The 17,755-nt window shown below is 57.0% G+C and overlaps 1 protein-coding gene across 1 annotated transcript in view; it reads left to right on the top strand.

The window, feature by feature from the left end:
• The window catches only part of LOC111153512 (WNK lysine deficient protein kinase 2), a 161,801-nt gene that overhangs the window by 953 nt on the left and 143,093 nt on the right, over positions 1 to 17,755 (top strand). Inside the window, exon 3 of the mRNA XM_022512572.1 lies at positions 3 to 353. Within this exon, the coding sequence (XP_022368280.1) occupies positions 3 to 353 (351 nt within the window). The remainder of the gene's footprint in view (positions 1 to 2; positions 354 to 17,755) is intronic.

Genomic DNA, 17,755 nt, shown 5'->3' with positions numbered 1-17,755 from the left:
CGCCCGGCGCCCCCGCCGACCCCGGCCCCGAGCCCGCGGGCGCGCAGGAGCCCGGCCCGGACCCCGCGCCCTCGTCCCCCGGAGGCCCCGGCGAGGAGGCGGCGGCGGCTGCTGCTGCGGCCGCGGGGCGGGAGGACGCGGCGGCGCCGGAGGCGAGGCCGGAACATGGGCGCACACGCCGGGAGGAGCCCGAGGAAGAGGAGGACGACGAGGACGACCTCAAGGCCGTGGCCACCTCCCTGGACGGCCGCTTCCTCAAGTTCGACATCGAACTGGGCCGCGGCTCGTTCAAGACCGTCTACAAGGGCCTGGACACGGAGACCTGGGTGGAGGTGGCCTGGTGTGAGCTGCAGGTGAGGACGCCGGCCGCAGGTGGGCGGTGGGCGAGCGCGTCCTGGCGCAGCCTTGCACCTGTGCGGGGCCGCGCATCCGGCCCTGGGGGGCAGCCGCGCGTGTCCTTCTCTGCGTGCGCACCGCCTATGTGGTCGGGGTTGGACCTCCCAGCGTGTGGCGGTGGAGTGTGGCACGGTGTGGGTCCCTGCTGAAGAGTGGGCACTTGGAGGGTGTGTCCGTCGGCCTGGCTGTACCCTCCCAGGTGGTCTGTATGGGAAGCGGCAGTGTGGGGGCCCTGTGTTCCAGGCGCTCTGGAGTCTTTAAAGGTGTGGGTGCCCCCACTGGGGACGCTTAGGAGACGCTTCTGACCCGTGGTCTGTGTGAGGTGGGGCCGCCCCGGCCCGGATGCGGCAGGGGCCTCCTGGTTTCTCCCAGGGCCCATTGCTTCACAAAATGGTTGTGCGAGAGGTCTTAAAACCAAGTCGTACAAAATGCGGGCAGGATTTCTTTCTTTTTTTCTTTCTCTTCCTTCTTTCTTTCCTTCTTCTTCCTCTCTCTCTTTTTCCCTTTTTTTCTTTCTTTTTTTTTGATGCAAAGGCGGTGGACATGCATTTTTCATAACCTTTGCCCTCACGTTGGCTGTGTCAGTCCCAGCCCTGGAAGATTATATGAACCGTAACCCGAGCTTCCTGGGCCAGCGGTGGAAGCCAGGACAGTGGCTGTCAGAGAGGGTGTTTACGGGGCCTTCCCTCATGGGTGGGGGTGGGGGGGGTCAGCTGTCAGGCACGGGGCTGTCCTGTGCTGAGAGCTGGCTGCGCGGGTGTAAGCCTCTCCCAGCACCCCGTAAAGTTAGCAGGGCCTTCCAGGCCTGGCACAGGGCAGCCCGCCACGCTGCAGGTTGCCTGCCTTTTTGACCCCCAAATTGACTTTGGTTGCTCTATCCTTTGGGCCCCTGCAGTGTGGCCTGCATGTGTGCGAGTCCCCCCACCCCCCGATTTGATGGGTGTCGACCTGTCCTTGGCTTTTCTCCAGAGACAAAGAGCTCCAGAGGCCACCCCTTCCTGCAGTCCTTTGGTTTTGCAGTGGCAGTGTGGAGTTGTCTTGGCAGGCCTGGTTGGCGTCCTGTGGAGCCCTTCAGGAGGGACTGAGCTCTTCTTCCTCATGGCTGTCACTTCTGGGCCCCCTGCGGTGGGGTGGCTTTGGGAGTTGTGGTCTTGGGGGCCCGGCATCCACCGCGTGGGTGAGGGAGTGAGCTGGGCATCGCTGCCGCATGGCAAAAGGAGGACCAGAGAGGAGCGGAGGACCCCAGGGTTTGGAGCATGGCCCTGCGCCTTTCCTTCCCACCTTCTCCCTCTCGCCAAGTGACCCTGCGTGGCGCTGTGGGCACCCGCGGGTGCAGGGTGGTGGGCTGGAGCAGGGGAGTGGCTGTAGGCGGGATCCGATGTAGCCCTCAGCAGTGATGAGGCATTGCAGGCGCACGTGACCCTCAGAAAGGTTTTTCGTTCCCATTCCCTGTAAGGCAAGGCAGGCGGCTCTGCCTCTGGCTCCCTGAGCAGAACATAGGCCTGGAGCTTGGCTGGCGTCCAGGCGTCTATTATGCCTGGACTCTGGGAGGTAGTGGGAAGGCTGGAGAAGGCTTCCCATCCGTCTGGTGGCAGTTCTTGAATAGGGGTTACTGGGAGCCCCCGTTGGCGGGAAACTGTCCTTGTACCTCTCCCAGCGACTGGGCAACAAACACTTCCTCTAGTTCCATGGGCAGCATCTGGGGCCAGCTGCCTCTGCAGGGCTGGTCTGAGATGGGGCCTGGAACAGCAGGACAGTAGCCTCCTGCTGGTGTCCAGCTGCCTCCTCACCAACCAGGAGGCTGATGATTACCCCGTTCAGTGTTGAGGACCCCCAAGGTCACCATCTAGGACACAGGTGGTGGGAGGGCGAGGGTAGAGTGTAGCATCATCGGAGGAGGCCTTCAGCCTGGTGAGGCCATCCTTGGTGGAGGTGAGGGTTGGGCCTCTGGGACCCCTGTGCACCGAGAAAGGACAACAGGTGGCCTGTTGGCTTTGTGCCAGGGAAGGAGGGGGTTTCCTTCTGCACAGTGTGGAATTGTTCAATCTCCCTCGGCCCCCAGGATTGCTGGGTGTCAGGGACCCCAGTGGAGGGCGGGTCACTGGGAGTGTTGCATGGGGAGCTTTGCAGGATTCTCCTCACCCTTTGACCTCCCCTTCCTCAACCTCACTCAGGAGTGCCTTGGCTGGCAGCTTTGGAATATCCCCAAACTCACTCTCCAAAGTCTGTTTCTTTCTGCCCTCAGGATGCTGGGGGGGGCATTGGCACCTGCTGGCCTCCTCCGGAATGGAGGAGGGCTCCCTTACTTTTCTCCCAGGGTGCCCTGCCCAAGGGGGTAAAGGCTGCATCTCTAGACCCAGTAAGTCTGCCTTGCAGGATGAAAGATTTCTGTGACGTCTGATTTTCTTCCATAAATTCATGTTGGAAGGGCTTTGCAGCAAGACACATCACCTCCTGAATTCTCTAGTCGGCCAGAGCTCGTACTGATTTTCTGGGGAAGCCATTTTAAAGTATCACTTCCCTGTCTTTCTTCTTTTGAATGAACTTTTGTTTGGTCACCAGAATGTGTCCTGATAGCAGAGGGAGTGCTCGCATGCAGAGCTCTGCCCTCGCTCCTGTGCATGTTTCCCTTGTCCCCGTGACTGTCCTCGGCTGGCTACGGGCCCGTGTGGGCCCGTCCTGGTGTCGGGCCAGGTCTTGACCACCAACACTGTCTCGGGTGTGTGAGGGCACCTTTTTCCCCGCTGTGCCCTTTGAGCCGGCGTGGGCCCCCGAGGAGACCTGGCTGGCATCTGGAGGCCGTGTTGGATGTGGGCTTCTGGCCTTTCCTGGGTCACCCCACTCCTCTGGTGTCTGCCTCAGGATCCTGGAGAGCCTTGGTTTCAGCCCCCTCCTGTCCATGGCCCCCTGCCTTCCGGGAAGATGGGGCCTCCGTGTAGAAGGCTTTGGGAGCTGCTGTTGGGGGGCTGGGCACTGCCTCAGTGGGGGGGGGTGGGGAGGGGTAGCGGGGACCATGTTTCCTGTGCTGGGGTTTAGGCCCGCATGCAGGGTGGGGGTCATCTGCTCAGAGCACTCATGGGGCCCTTGTGGGGCTGGGCACATCCTAAACAATGCTAAAGAGCTACTATGGGGGGCCCTGCCCGCCAGGGCCAGGTTCCCAGACCCAGCGGTGCTGTCCTGCTGCTCTGCTTTGCGCAAAGGTGATTGGGCTCCTGAGGGGCAGGCCCGGCCTGAGGAGTGACTTGCGGACATGGGCACCAGGAGACCTCTGCCATCCCCTTTGTGTGGTCACAGGGTTGCTGTGTGCTCCTGACGGGCCTGCACCCTGGGAGGTTTGTCGCAGGTGGGTGTGCATGGTCTCCTCGCTGTGCGTGGCCCCGTGGGGTCTCCTGTGGCCGGGCGGCCGTCTCTGCAGGCGCTGGGCTGGCACATGACCGGGCAGGCGCACCACTGCCGCTCACAGACAGGCTGGAGACGTATCGGGGTGCTGGGCAGCTTCACATGCAAGGTGCTCAGGTCCCCTCAGGGGCCTTGTCTGCTGTCACAGTGGCCTCAAGCAGCCTGTCCTGGGGGTGGGGGCCCCACGTGGAAGGGACTGTGCTTGCTTGCTGGAGTAAGGTGCATAAAGCTCAGTTTCTGGAGCCGTGTTTCCTGTGCCCCGCCCCTCCTGGTTCTGGTTTGCTTGCCTGAGGGACCTGAGTGGTGGCTCTCTCCCTTTCCCTGCCTTTGCATCAAGGGCGTGCTGTGCTGGCGAGGCTGGCATGGTCGGCCGTGATAGGTGAGCACGCCCAGCTGTGGGTCACCCTTGGGGGCGTCCTGGATGTTGCAGCTTTTTTCTTGCTGGAAGCAGGAGTTCCTGCTGCTCAGTGTGTGCCTTTTGGGGCACTCTCTGGGGTCCTGGCATCTGGGGCAGTGGACTGAGCCTGATTTGGGCCAGACTGCCAAGTAATGTGGGCCCTAGGATGAGGACCCCAGACTTACTAGTGTGACGGGCTGGCGGGCTTCCCCCCAATGTCACTTCAATTTGTGCCTTAGGCTTACTGAGGTATACGAGGTTTGCAGGTGGGCTGTGAGCCAGAACGTGGAGAGAAGAAAAGGTGCTAAGTGGGTGGGGAGGTATTCCAGAAGGTTCTGGATGCCAGGTCCCCTTGTTAGCGGTGAAGTGCCTTTGTTCAGTGGGTGCCCTGGTTCTGGCCTGGGGTTACCACAGTGAACAGGGCAGACCACATCGCGGTGGGAGAGCCCGGTGTTCCTGGAGGGGGGTGTTTTCTAGAAGCCTGCAGGAGGCAAGGGAGTGAGTGTGTGGAGAGGCCATCCTGCGGTCCTGGGCTGGCGGGGCTGACCTTGTGCCTGTCACTCGCCTTCTAGAATGGCTTGGATTTGTGTTCCCATGCGTGGCCAGAGGCCTCTCTTGGGGCCTGTGGCTCAGGCCAGCGTTAGGCTGAAGCTGGATGATGCCCAGGGTGAGGACATGGAGCTTCAGGTCACCTCTTCGAAGGAACAGAACTTGACCCGGTCTGCAGAGGTTTGGGCTGTGCGCCTGGGTCTCCTTTGCCATCCGCTTGGCTGAGTGAGGAGGTGGAAACTGGCATTTGCCGGAGGTGCTGGGAAGGGGCGTTCAGGAGACTTGCAGCCAGACAGGGCCCCCTGCCCGGTGTGCACGAACACCCCAGAGCAGGGCCCCCACTGCATTTGGACCCCAGACCCACAGCTTCCTGGCGGAGAGGTTTTGGGGAAGACACCTGTCTTTGTGAGCCTTGGTTTACCTGTTGTGCAGTGGGGCTGGTGCTAGCGGACCGTCACGGGGTCGTGGGAACTGTCGACACGTGTTGAGCATTGAGGGCAAAGCAGAGTGATGCTCCCCCTGCACTTACGTGTGGAAAGAGAGGCCGAAGTGGAGAGCCAGCTGGCGCCCGGGGAGCTCGGAGGCCCGCGGGCAGGAGCGGGCCCCCGTGTGTTGGGGGGGGCCCTGTGCTCTGCCCCCGCACCTGTGCCGCCGGCTCATCATCTGAGGGGCCGATGAGAGGAGGTGTGAAGCAGCGGCCGGAGTCTCCGAGAAGCAAGTTAGGAGCTGCCTCTGGCCACAGACAGGCGAGGAGGGGCTGTGTTCTGGGCCGACCGGTCCCGCGAGGGTGGCTCAGGACCGGAAGCTCGGCCCGTCGGAGGCTTGGCTGCAGGTTTTCTCACTTCAAATAGTTTTCAAATCCGGTTCTGTCCCCCAGAGGGATGCATTCTAAGATTTTCCGGACTACATGATCACTGCCTCTAATTTACGTCAGCTTTCTTTAAATACATGTGAAGTTTTTTGGAAAAGAATAAAAGAAAGGAGATGAGGACAATGCGGTGTTGGCGAGAGTAGACCAGTAGCTCAGTGCGGCAGAGCAGAGAGCCTGGAGACAGACCCACATAGTGGAGTTCACCGGCCTGTGACGACGGAGCAGAGGTGGCTTGGAGGGGCAGACACAGTCTCTGCGGCAGACGGTGCTGGAGTCACTGGATGTCCCCGCACAGAAAAGTGAATCCACACGCAGACCTTACTCTTTCCACAAAAATTAACTCAAAATGGGCCATAGATCTAACTGGAAAGTGCAAAACTTTGAAACTCCTAGAAGGTGACAGAGAATCTAGGTGACCGTGTGCTTGGCAATGGCTTATTTTATTTTACTCTGTTTTATCTAAATTCCAGTAGTTAGCGTACAGTGTGACATCAGTTTCAGGTGTGCAGCACAGTGATTCAGGCCTTCCGTGACCACTCGGTGCTCATCGAGACAAGGGCCCTCCTTCATCCCCGTCACCTGTTTCCCCAACACCCCCCCCCGCCCCGGTACCGTCAGTGTGTTCTCTGCAGTCCAGAGTCCATTTCTTGGTTTGTCTCTTTTTTTCCCCTTTGCTCACTTGTTTTGTTTTTAAATTACACATATGAGCGAAATCATGTGGTATTTCACTTAGCGTAACGCACTCCAGCGCCGTCCATGTCACTGCAGATAGCAAGATGCCGTCCTTCTCGATGGCTGCGTGATGTTCCATCGCGTAGCTGTACCACGTCTCCTTTATTCTTTCCTCGGTTGATGGACGCTTGGGCTCTTTCCATAATTTGGCTATTGTAAATAATGCTGCCGTAAACGTCCAGGTACATGTAGCCCTTTGAATCAGTATTTTTGTATTCTTTGGGTAAACACCCAGTAGTGCAATTGCTGGGTCACAGGGCAGCTCTGTTTTTAACTTTTTGAGGATCTTCCGTGCTGTTCTCCACGGTGGCTCCGCCAGCTTGCATTCCCTCCAACTGTGCACGAGGGCTCCCCTTTCTCTGCATCCTTACCTACACCTCATGTTCCCAGTGTTGTTAGTTTTAGCCATCCTGACAGGTGTGAGGTGGTATCTCATTTAATTTTGATTTGTATTTCCCTGATGAGCAATGTTGAACATTTCTTCATGTGTCTGTTGGCTATCTGGACGTCTTCTTTGGAAGAAAGTCTGTTCGTGCCGTCTGCCCATTTCTTGACTGGATTATTCTTTGGGTGTTGTGTTTGATAAGTTCTTTATGTATTTTGGATACTAACCTCTTATCGGATATGTCATTGGCAAACATCTTCTCCCATTTCCATAGACTGCCTTTTAGTTTTGTTGATTGTTTCCTTGACTGTATAGAAGAAGCTTTTTATCTTGGTGAAGTCCCACTAGTTCATTTTTGCTGTTGTTTCCCTGGCCGCAGGAGACGTGTCTAGAAAAACATTGCTACCTCCAGTGTCAGAGACATTACTGGCTGTGTTCTCTTCTAGGATTTTTATGGCTTCAGGGCTCACATTTAGGTCTTTTATCCATTTTGAATTTATTTTCGTGTATGATGAAAGAAAGTGGTTCAGTTGCATTCTTTTGCATGTAGCTGTCCAATTTTCCCAATACCGTTTGTTGAAGAGACTGTTTTTTATCCCATTGCATATTCTTGCCTCCTTTGAGTAGATGAATCAACCGTATAATTGTGGGTTCATTTTTGTGTTCTCTGCTCCGTTCTTTTGATCTGTGTGTCTTTTTCTGTGCCAGCACCGTACTGTTTGGATCACTACAGTTCTGTAATATAACTTGAAGTGTGGAATTGTGATACTTCCAGCTTCACTTTTTTTTTTTTCCCCAAAATTGCTTTGGCTATTTGGGGTCTTTCGTAGTTCCACACAAATTTTAGGGTTGTTTGTTCTATTTCCCTGAGAAAAGTTGTTCATATTTTTGTTAAGTAGTCTCCATACCCATAGTGGAGCCCAGTGTGGGGCTTGATCTCACAACCCTAAGATCAAGACCGGAGCTGAGATCAAGAGTTGGACGCTCAGCCAACTGAGCCACCCAGGCATCCCAAATGTTGGTGTTTTGATAGGGATTAAATGTGTAGGTTGCTTTGGGGGGTATAGACATTTTAACAGTATTTGGTCTTCCAATCCACTAGCATGGAACATCTTTCCATTTCTTTGTGTCTTCTTCAGTTTCCTTCATCAGTGTTCTGTAGATTTCAGAGTACAGGTCTTTCACCTCCTTGGTTAGGTTTATTCCTGGGTATCTTTTTTTTGTTGTGATTGTAAATGGGATCGATCCCTCAATTTCTTTTTCTGCTGTTTCATTATTGGTGTGTAGAAATGCAATAGATTTCTGTATGTTGATTTTGTATCCTTTGACTTTACTGATTTCATTTATCAGTTTTAGTAGTTTTTTGGTGGAGTTTTTAGGGATTTTATGTGAAATATCATGTCATCTATAAATAGGGAAATTTTTTTTTTCTTCCTTATGGGTTTGGATGCCATTTATTTCTTTTTCTTGTCTGATTGCTGTGGCTAGGACTTCCAGTGCTGTGATGAATGACAGTACTGATGAGAGGGGATGTCCTTGTCTTGTTCCTGACCTGAGGGGGAAGAGCTCTCAGTTTTCCCCCATTGAGTATGTTAGCTGTGGGTTTATACACACACATGTGTTTAGCTGAGGTGTGTTCTCTCTAAACCTCCTGTGTGGAGAGCTTGTATTGCGAATGGATATTGTGCTTTCTCGAATGGTCTTTTTGCATCTGTTAAAATGATCATATTGTTCTTGTTCTTCCTCTTATTGGTGTGATGGGTCATGTTGATGGATTTGCGAATGCTCAACCACTCTTGCATCCCAGGAGTTAATCCCACTTGATGATGGTAAATGATTTTTTTAAATGTACTGTTGGATTCAGTTTGCCGGTATTTTATGGAGGATTTTTGCCTCTACGTTCATCTGGGATCTTGGCGTGTAGTTCTCTTTTATTGTGGGGTCTTTGTCTGGTTTTGGTGTCAGGGTGATATTCTTGGCAATGACATTTTAGGTACAAACCAAGGGCATAATCTATGAAAAAAAAGTTTACTGTGATACAACGTACAAGGAATTCCTAAAACTCAAGAATAAGAGAACAAACAACTTGATAAAAAAAACGGACCAAAGACCTTACTTAACAGACACCTCCCCAGAGAAGACATACAGACAGCAGAGAAGTGCATGAGAAGCTCCACATCACGTGTCATCAGGGCAATGCAGACTCAGACGAGATTCTGTTGCACATCTACTAGAACAGCCGAACTCCAGGGCCCTGACACGACAGTGCTGGCGAGGCTGCCGAGCGGCAGGAGCCCAGTCACCGTTGCAGGGACGCGGACCGTGCTGCGGTGTCACAGGACAGCTTGGCAGCGCCTCACGAAACCAGACACGCTTGGGGCGCCTGCATGGCCCAGCCGGTAAGCATGGCTCAGGTCATGATCCTGGGGTCCCGGGATCGAGTCCCCATCGAGCCTGCTCCCTCTCCCTCTGCCTGCCGCTCCCCCTGCTAATGCGTTCTCTCTCATGCTCTCAAATAAATAAAATCTTTAAAAAGATAACCTAAATGAGCTGAAAACTTAACCGCACCAAATCCTGCACACAGTTGCTTACAGCAGCTCCATTCATCGTCGCCAAAACTTGGAAGCATCCAAAGCGTCCTTTAGTGGGTGGCGGACAAATGAACTGTGGTCCGTCCAGACGAGGAAATATTACTCAGCACCAAAAACAAATGCGCTATGAAGTCCCAAGAAGACAGAAGTGAACCCTAGATGCACATTATTAAGCAAAAGAAGCCATTTGGAATCCATAAGTCGTGCGTTGGTCCAGCTGTGGGAGTTCTGGAAAAGGCTCAGCTGTAGCGCCGGGAAGGAGGATAGCGGTCACTGCAGGTTGGGTGGGGGGCAGGGCGGGGGCTGGGCAGGATGAACGGGGGAGCTCAGAGCAATGTTAGGCAGAGAAACGACTCCGATGCTCTAACTAGGGTCCTCAAAGCCATGTTCAAACCACAGAACTTCCAGCACCTGGAGTGAAGCCGACGTGGACTGAGGCTCCAGGAGATAATAAGGCACGTCAGTTGTCCGTGTACCCAGTGAGCCAAGTCAACAGAGGGAGGCCGTGGGGCTTGGGAGGGAGTACGTGCGAATTCTGCGCTTTCTGCTAAATCTTCCCATAGACCTGGAACCTTTCTAAAAATCGTTAATTTAAAAAAGCGATGATGATGGCTGCCTTAAAGGAGTTTGCAGATAATCCTAATTCCAGCGAGTACAGCCGTTCTTCACAATTCACATGTGGGTGTCCTACAGCTGTAGCTGCAATCACAGGGTGTCCTGGGTTCCATCTACCCATTCATTCATTCATTTATTCATCATCATCATCTTCTTCCTTTTTTTTTTTTTTTTAAAAGATGATTTATTTATTTATTTGGCAGAGAGAGAGAGATCACAAGTAGGCAGAGCAGCAGGCAGAGGCAGAGGGAGAAGCAGGCTCTCTGCTGTGCAGGGAGCCCGATGTGGGACTCGATCCCAGGACCATGGAATCATGACCTGAGTGGAAGGCCGCCGCTTAACCGACTGAGCCACCCAGGCGCCACATCAGTTCATTTATCTTCTTAGGATTTACTTTAGTTTTAGAGAGAGAGAGCATGTGCGTGTAGGGGGAAGGGCAGAGGGAGGGAGAGAGAGAAACCTCAATGGACATCCCACTGAGCACAGAACCTGATGGGGGCTCCATCTCACGACCCTGAGGTCATGACTTGAGCCAAAATCAAGAGTTGGATGCTTGATCGACTGAGCCACCCAGGCACTGCGTCAGGGTGTGACATGTTTTAAAATCTTTTTGTTGGTAAAGGATCTTTTAACGCTGTTAGCTTTCAAGGAGAGGCTATGGTTAGGGTTTGTTGCCGTCTTTGTGTTTGCTGTTTTAAAAAGTTCTCAGCCATGCTGGCAGTGTGGGGAGAAGCTGGAGCTGGACTGAGTGTTGCAGGCCACAGAGTAGAGGCTCTGGGTTATGGGCTCCCTGAGGGTCCATCCCAGGGGTGTTGGTGCCAGGAGGTCCCAGATGGGTGGTCCCTTTCACACCTGCCTCCCCCTGAGCTGGGTATATCTCTCAAAGTGTTCAGGAGGGAGATCTCTGCACGGTGGCCCCAGAAATAAAGACGTCACCGGATGAGCCCTGCCGACACTCTGTCTGAGGAGCCAGTGGATAGAGGGGGTGCTGGGCAAGGCTTGGTGCCCCTAAGTCCTGATGGTTTATGCAGGCTGCCTTGGCTGGGGGGCCTCCTCCACCGGGAGGTCTGGGCATGGCTGTCAGCTGGCCACAGGCAGGGTGGGGAGGGGGAGGGCTTTCTCAGACTCCTCAAACCCAGTGAGCTCACTGGGTCTTCAGAACCACCATGAGAGATTTTGGGACTCTGCTTTTACAGATGAGGAGGCTTGGCATGGGGTGAGGGGTGGGGCGCTCATGCAGTGGGGCCGTGGCTGGTGGTATGGCCCAGGCTTCTCTTCCCTGCATCGTCATCTCGTATATGTGTTTATTGCTTTGCTATGCAAAGGGAGTGTCACTAACGGGTTTGGGGAGGGTTGGGTCAGGTAGGCATTGCTGTTTCGGTACTTCTCAGAGCCTTTAAAGTGCCCACTGTGTTGCGAAGCTCTCAAGGGGCTGTTGGAGACCCTGCGCTCTTGCCTTTTCTTTTCCCATTGCTTCATGGGACTGAGATGGGCTCTGGGGAGTGCCCAGTATGTGGCAGCCAAATATTGGTTGGGATGTGTATGTTCCTGTGGCATGTCTTGGCTCTGTGGCAGTTACCGTGGGGGCTTCTGTCTCATTCGTCAGTGGGGTCATGGCTGTGCTTAGTGCTAGGCATGGGACACTGCCTGAGATTCCCACTGTCTCTGGCTAGATGCCAGAGACATCCCCCTCTGGTGTCCACTCTTCCCCAGGTTCCCTGCTTTTCGCATAAGCTGGGAAAATTCTCAGCTGTGAACTGAGTGTGGCTAAGCAATGCAGAGTTTTCATCATTCCCAGGATGTAGGACCAAGAAGTGGCCAGCCGAGGGCCCTGGTGGCTTAGCAGTGTTGGCAGGGACAGTGGTGTTTTCCTGTTTTTCTTTCCTACTGTTCTTGGCTGTATTGGATTTGTCCACAGGCCCTTTGCCTCATGGCTGCAAAAAGGCTGCCATAGTGTCAGGCATCACAACCACATTTGAAGGCAGGAAGCAAGTGGGTAGATGGGTGCCCATGTTTTAATGCATGAGGGAAACTGTTTACCAGTAAGTGACATTGGTCTCTTGGGTTAGAATGGGGTGGCAAGGTCTGGCCCTGCCACAGGGGATCTGGGGAAGGCTTGCTGCCATGGATGGATTTCAGTCTGTTCTTGGGGCTGGATACAGTGGGTTTTGTTGGCAGGGAGGGGGTCAGGCTGTGTGAGAGTGCCTGCCGGTGTCTATCCTGGTCACCTCATGTCTCCAAGGCCCTGTGGTGCCTGCGTGTGATGAGGCCCTCCACCCAGGCCTGTCCCGCCAACAGCACAGCCTCCACGCCTACTGTTTCTGGGCGCCTCCTGTGCCTGCCCCCAGGCCTCTGCCGGACTGTCCCTACCCCTCCTGCTGCGGCAGCACCCCCTGCCTCTCTCCCGCCAGCAGAGCCTCCTCTCTGCCAGGACTCTGTGTCCATTTCCCCACAAACTTTTTTGAGAAACTTAGGGAAGTTGGACTGCCAGGTGTTGACAGCTTTACACATGCTCCTATCCCTGTAGCTCCTCACACATGTCCCCTGGCCTGTGGCCCTCGCGCCTGGAGTGCCACTCGCGGGCCCACAAATCCACAACTCCATGTCCCGCTCACAGCCACCTTAGATGCCATCTGCCACGCGTCTGACGCGGGCTGTGCCTCCGGGTGGAGCTGATCGTCTTCTCCGGATCCGGGATCCAGTCACAGGAGCCGTGAACTGCATCTGTTTGTCATGGCAGATTTCATCTAGAACAATCGCTCCACTGTTTTTTATCATTGTTTTTGCATCTTTGTGGTACTGCCTTTTTCTCCCACAGAGGCGGCGTCCCGGGCCGCCAGGCTTCCGCATGGTCACACTCGGGCTGCGTCTCTGTGAGGGGCCCTGTGGTGGCGCGGGTCATAGATATGGGTGCGGGTCACAGATGTGAGGCGGGCAGGCGCCTGGCGGGCACACGGGCTGCGTTCTTTGCGAGGGGCTGCTCTGCCACCCCCACGACCTCTGACCCGTTGAGGGATGCTCCTGGAACCACCCAGACTTGTGGAGAGATCACGGTGGTCCCCTTCCTGGGGGCAGTCAGGAGCGGAGCAGGACCTGAACAAGGCCGCTGGGGCTGCTGCCAGGAAGCTGGGCCGCGAGCGCGGCGTGAGGCTCAGAGCTGCAGGCCTCCTGCCTTCCCCGTGTGGGCACCCCTGTTTGGGCTGAATGGTTGATGCTCCGGAGCCCCGGTGGGCCGTGTTCACCCATCCCCTCCCTGTGCCAGCACTGGGCTCCTCCAGGGGGCAAGGGCTGTGAGGACTGAGGAGGCGGCCCCTGCAGGAGTGGGGGCATCTCTAGGGATGTTCCTGGGAAGGTGGTGATGCGACAGATGCTGAAACCCACCCCAAACCTCCTTCCTTGACGTGGCGGCGTTCACTTGGGTCTCTGCCTTTCTTGCCTCTTTTTTATGTTCTTTGGTGTTTTTGCAAAGTCATGATTGTGGCGTCCGAGCTGGCACGTGCAGTGACGGTGAGTCACCACCCACAGCCTGCGGTCCCCACCTGCCCCAGCTTTGGCGAGAGCCCCCCGTAGCAGCGAGTGCGTCCCTTGGCCTCCCTATCCCCAGGGGCAGTTCAGAAGTCTGTGTGTTCTTGGGTCCTGGGGACACGGGGCACCCCCCAGGCCCTGGTGGCACACGGGGCCCATGACCCACATGGGAGCCGCATTAGCATTTGCTGTGGGGTGGTTTGCTCCTCTGATATAGGGTTGCCTTGGAGCATGGACTGTGGGGTCCTTGGGGGATGAAAGCTGCCCTTGGGGCAGCCAGCGGCCCGGTCAGACTCCCAGACATTTCCTTAGGAGCATCTAGGCCAGACTGTTCCTTTTCTTCCAGCCCCCCCCGGGACTGGCAGTTTGGGGTCTGGGTGGGGACTCAGAGCCCCGGTATGGGGGCCAGACTGGTCCTGTGTGGGTGCTGAACAGACCTGCTGCAGCCACGTGGGGAAGGTGAGGGTGGCCAGGAGTGTGGTTTTGTCATGAGGCAGTGAGAACACTGTGGCCTCCGGTAGCCCAGGTGTGCTCCTGTGAGTGAACTGCAGTCAGAAGAGGTGGGGCAGACCCTGGGGAGGGGTGCACGGAGGACCTGGGGCTCCCCCCAGCCCTGCTGCTATAGCTCTCTGGCCTTGGTGGCCCTGACCATCTGTGGCGGGGGTTCCCGGCCTGTGGGCGTCAGTGGACCACCTACCCCATGTACACCATGTCCTGGCGTGGGTGCAGCCCCATGGAGCTTGTGTGCCCCTCCTGTCCTCCTAGCGGCCGGTGCCAGGTCAGCCTCACGCCTGCCAGATGGCATGCCCGTGGCACCCATGGGGCCGTCTCTCCGGCTGCAGGCCGTTCTGCGGCTGCAGGCCGGTCTGCACAGGTTAAGGGAAGGTCGGAAGGTGTATGATCTCAATGAGGACTTCAGGGATGAGGTGGGAGTTGAGAGAAATCAGCTAGAGACAAAATGAAGGAAAAGCAGATGAAAATAGGGAAAGTCTTTAAAAAGGAACGGGATGGATGCAATTCTGCACATGCTGAATGACTGAGGGGTGCTCTCTGCTCCGCTGTTTTAGAAATGACATTGCTGGAACGTCGGGGGTAGGTCAGTGTGTCTGGGCCCCACGGAGTGCCGACCCACGTCCCGGTTCAGGCAGCACGCTCACTTTCTGTCCCAGATACCGCGTGCCGCCTGAGACTTTCTCACACATGGATCGCGTGGTCTTGTCACCCTGTCCTTTGGCGCTCGGTACCTGCTATACCCGCCAGCCCCCTGGTCCCTGTTCCACCGTGCCTGAAGTTCCCCATCTATGGGTCTGTGTACCTGCTGCTGACACTGGGGCAGCCCAGTTTGGTCTGTTACTGGGGAGCGGCAGGCCGGAGTGGACACGGGACCCAGCTGCCCTCTCCCTTGTCCTGGGCAGCAGAAGGCACCTGCCCACACCCACCTGGGGTGGACGCACACTCACACCAATTGCTCTTGGTCTCCATGGAGGCCCGGCGGCGGAGAGCTGTCCAGCCCCTGCTGGCCCTGGCCTCCTGTCCAGCCAGCAAGGCCCCAGGCTCCAGCGGGCACGGTCTGGCCTGGGGACAGGGGCGGCTTCCCTGCAGGGAACCACGGCTGCCTCCCGGCCTGCTCACCTGCACGGCTGTTTCCCGGGAAGTGCAGGGATTGGCTCTGGGCTGGATTGTGAGCCCCTGTAAATATTTGATGACAGCGAAGACAGCAAACAAAGGTCTGCTCTGTTCCCGGAGGAGTGAGACGGTGCACGGGAACGTTTTGGCCCTGCGGGCTGCTTCCTGGAGCGGCTTAGGATGCGTGTTTGAGGCAGGCCCTTTGTGTCTGAGAGCAGAGCAGGGCCCTGTGGCAGGGTGGAGCGGAGGTTGCCTTGTTAGCTCTCTGCCTGGAACCGGCTGGGCCTCTCGCTCGGCTGCCAGCCTGCCCTCAGGTCACAGAGGGGTCTTGCCCTTCAGACGCCACTTGGGACAAACTTTAGCCACAGGCTTTGGGGAGAGGCCTAGAGAAGCCAGGGGGGCTGGGCTTAGCCTGGGCGTCTGACAGCCCTGCGGAGGGTTAGCACGTGGCCGGCATCGTGGGGCCCGAGTGGGCTGGGCTGGGCTCCCACATTGCACGCTTGCCCCATGGCCCTCCTTGTTGCCCCAGTGGCTCCCAATCCAGCTTCTGTTCTTGCCGGCTGCTGGGTATGCCGTGAAGACACCCGTCACTGGCCTGGGGGCACACATGTGCCTTCTCGGGTGGGCATTCTGTGGAAGAGGACTGTCTGCCCTGGGGGTGCTTCCACAGGAATGCAGACTGGGGACCTGCTGGCTGGGAGCAGATTCCCAGGGTCCTGGCGGCCAGGCCCCAGCCCTGCTGGGCGGGGGAGTTCTGCTCCTTGGGCGGGGCGGGAACTGCCGGAACATACAGGCAGGTGTCCCGTGGCCTTCCCATGGAGGGTTTCTGCTCCCAGTGTTCTCTTTGGGGGAGGAAAGTACTGTGGGAGGGGCTGGGATAGTGTAGTTGGGCAGAGGTCGAATCACGGGGGTTTTCAAAGACCTTGATCTCTGAGTATAATTATTAATGGTTGTAATGACCACTGTGGCAATTTTCTGAGAGCTCACAGGAGCCGCTGACCTGCTTCCCTCCGCTCGTGGAGCATTGACCACAGCCCAGGGAGGCCGGCTTATCCTTGGGGTCTTGGGGACTCTGAGGCCCATGAAGGTTGTAATGCTGGAGACGCCCTCCACCGCCCTGGAGCGCCTTTGCTGGGGATCCTGGTGGCAGCAAAGAGCCCCGCCGTGAGGCCTCTGCTGCGCTGTGGGGAAGGCAGGTTGGAGCCCCCGCTGCCCAGGGCTGTGGAGGGGGTCGGCAGTTGACCCCGTGGGGGGATCGGCCAGAAGCCCCTGCTGCCCTGGGCTGTGGGGTGGCCGGCAGTCTGACCGTGTGGGGGGTTCGGTCAGGAGCCCCTGCTACCTGGAGGCTAGGGGGGGTTCGGCAGCCTGACCCCGTGGGGGGCTCAGTCAGGAGCCCCCGCTGCCCGGGGCTGTGGAGGGGCTGGCAGTCTGACCCCATAAGGGGCTCCAGGCCCCAGGATCAGGCAGTTGGGAGAGACATGTAGGAAGCTGGATGGTGGGCCCCGGGCCCCAGCCTGTGGATGTGGTTGCCTTAAGGATCCTGAGATGGGGGATGATCCTGGCTTATCTAGGTAGGCCTGGTGTCACCCTGGGTCCTTCCGACAGGAGGACGTGGTGGCCTCTAGAATGTGGACAAGGCATGGATTTGCCGAGGCGCCCGGCCGGAAGTGGCCCTATGTGTGTAGCTCCTTGACTTGGCTGGGTGGCTTCCTCCTCGCTTCTGGGCCCAGAACTGAAGAGCCTCGGTGTGCTATTGGAGCTGTAGCACCTGTTCGCTGAGGCAGCAACAGGAAGACATCTGCCTCCCGGTGGACAGCGTGCGCCCCGGACCTGCAGAGGCCACCCTGGGAGGACAACAGGGGGCCGTGGGTGAGGCTCACTGAGAGCAGAGTGGGGCTGGAGTCTGGGGGCGGGGCCTCCCAGGGTAGGTGGCCTGAGTGCGGGAGAGGGGGGACGTCTTAACCCCCTGGCCTGGTTGGTATGGTCATATGAAAATGGTTTAGGGGCAAGGTGATCGCTGGGTGTGAGGTGCCAAGAGCCGTGGGGGCAGCGGGTAGCTGCAGTCCTTCTCTGGGAACCCGTCGCTGCAGGCGGCCTCCTGGCTCATCCCTCCTGGGGACGGGGTGCCTGGTGATGAAGAAAGGCCTGGGGCCGGGCAGCTTTTGTAGGGCAGAGAGGCCTCTGGAGAGAGCCTGGCACCAGGGCCCAAGCGCCACGGGGTGGAACCTCTGGGCAGTGGTGGCTGGCCCCAGCCTGCAGCCCAGGGGGCTCTGGGACGACTCAGCCTCTGAGCCCCGAGGCTCCTGCCCCAGGCTTGGCTTGTGGAGGGGGGTTGCTCGTGCCTCGGTCCGCCCGTCTGGGAGCCACACACATGCCGGAGGGAGTCCGCGGCCGGTGTTAGGAATCAAGGCTGACTGGGGGACCTGTTGTGTGCAGGTCAGATAAGCACATGTGTTTGTGGAAGATCTCTTTAATGCCTTGCTTTCTGGTGCAAATACTACTTCTGGTTTAGCATGCCCTCCCTGAAGTCTGGATTGCAGACCGGCTTTCCATGGCCAGGCCTGAGGGCCAGGGCTGCCTGGCACTCTGCTGGTACCTTCCTCCTCACCACTGACCAGCCTCTCTCCTGCCCCCATCTCTGTCCCCCTCCCCCATCTCTCTCCCCTTCC

The sequence above is a fragment of the Enhydra lutris genome, unplaced genomic scaffold (genome assembly GCF_002288905.1).
Source record: "Enhydra lutris kenyoni isolate GAN:26980312 unplaced genomic scaffold, ASM228890v2 scaffoldscaffold33, whole genome shotgun sequence".
Classification (NCBI taxonomy): domain Eukaryota; kingdom Metazoa; phylum Chordata; class Mammalia; order Carnivora; family Mustelidae; genus Enhydra; species Enhydra lutris.
The sequence above is the reverse complement of the archived record's forward strand: the minus strand, read 5'-3'. Positions and strand labels throughout refer to the sequence as shown.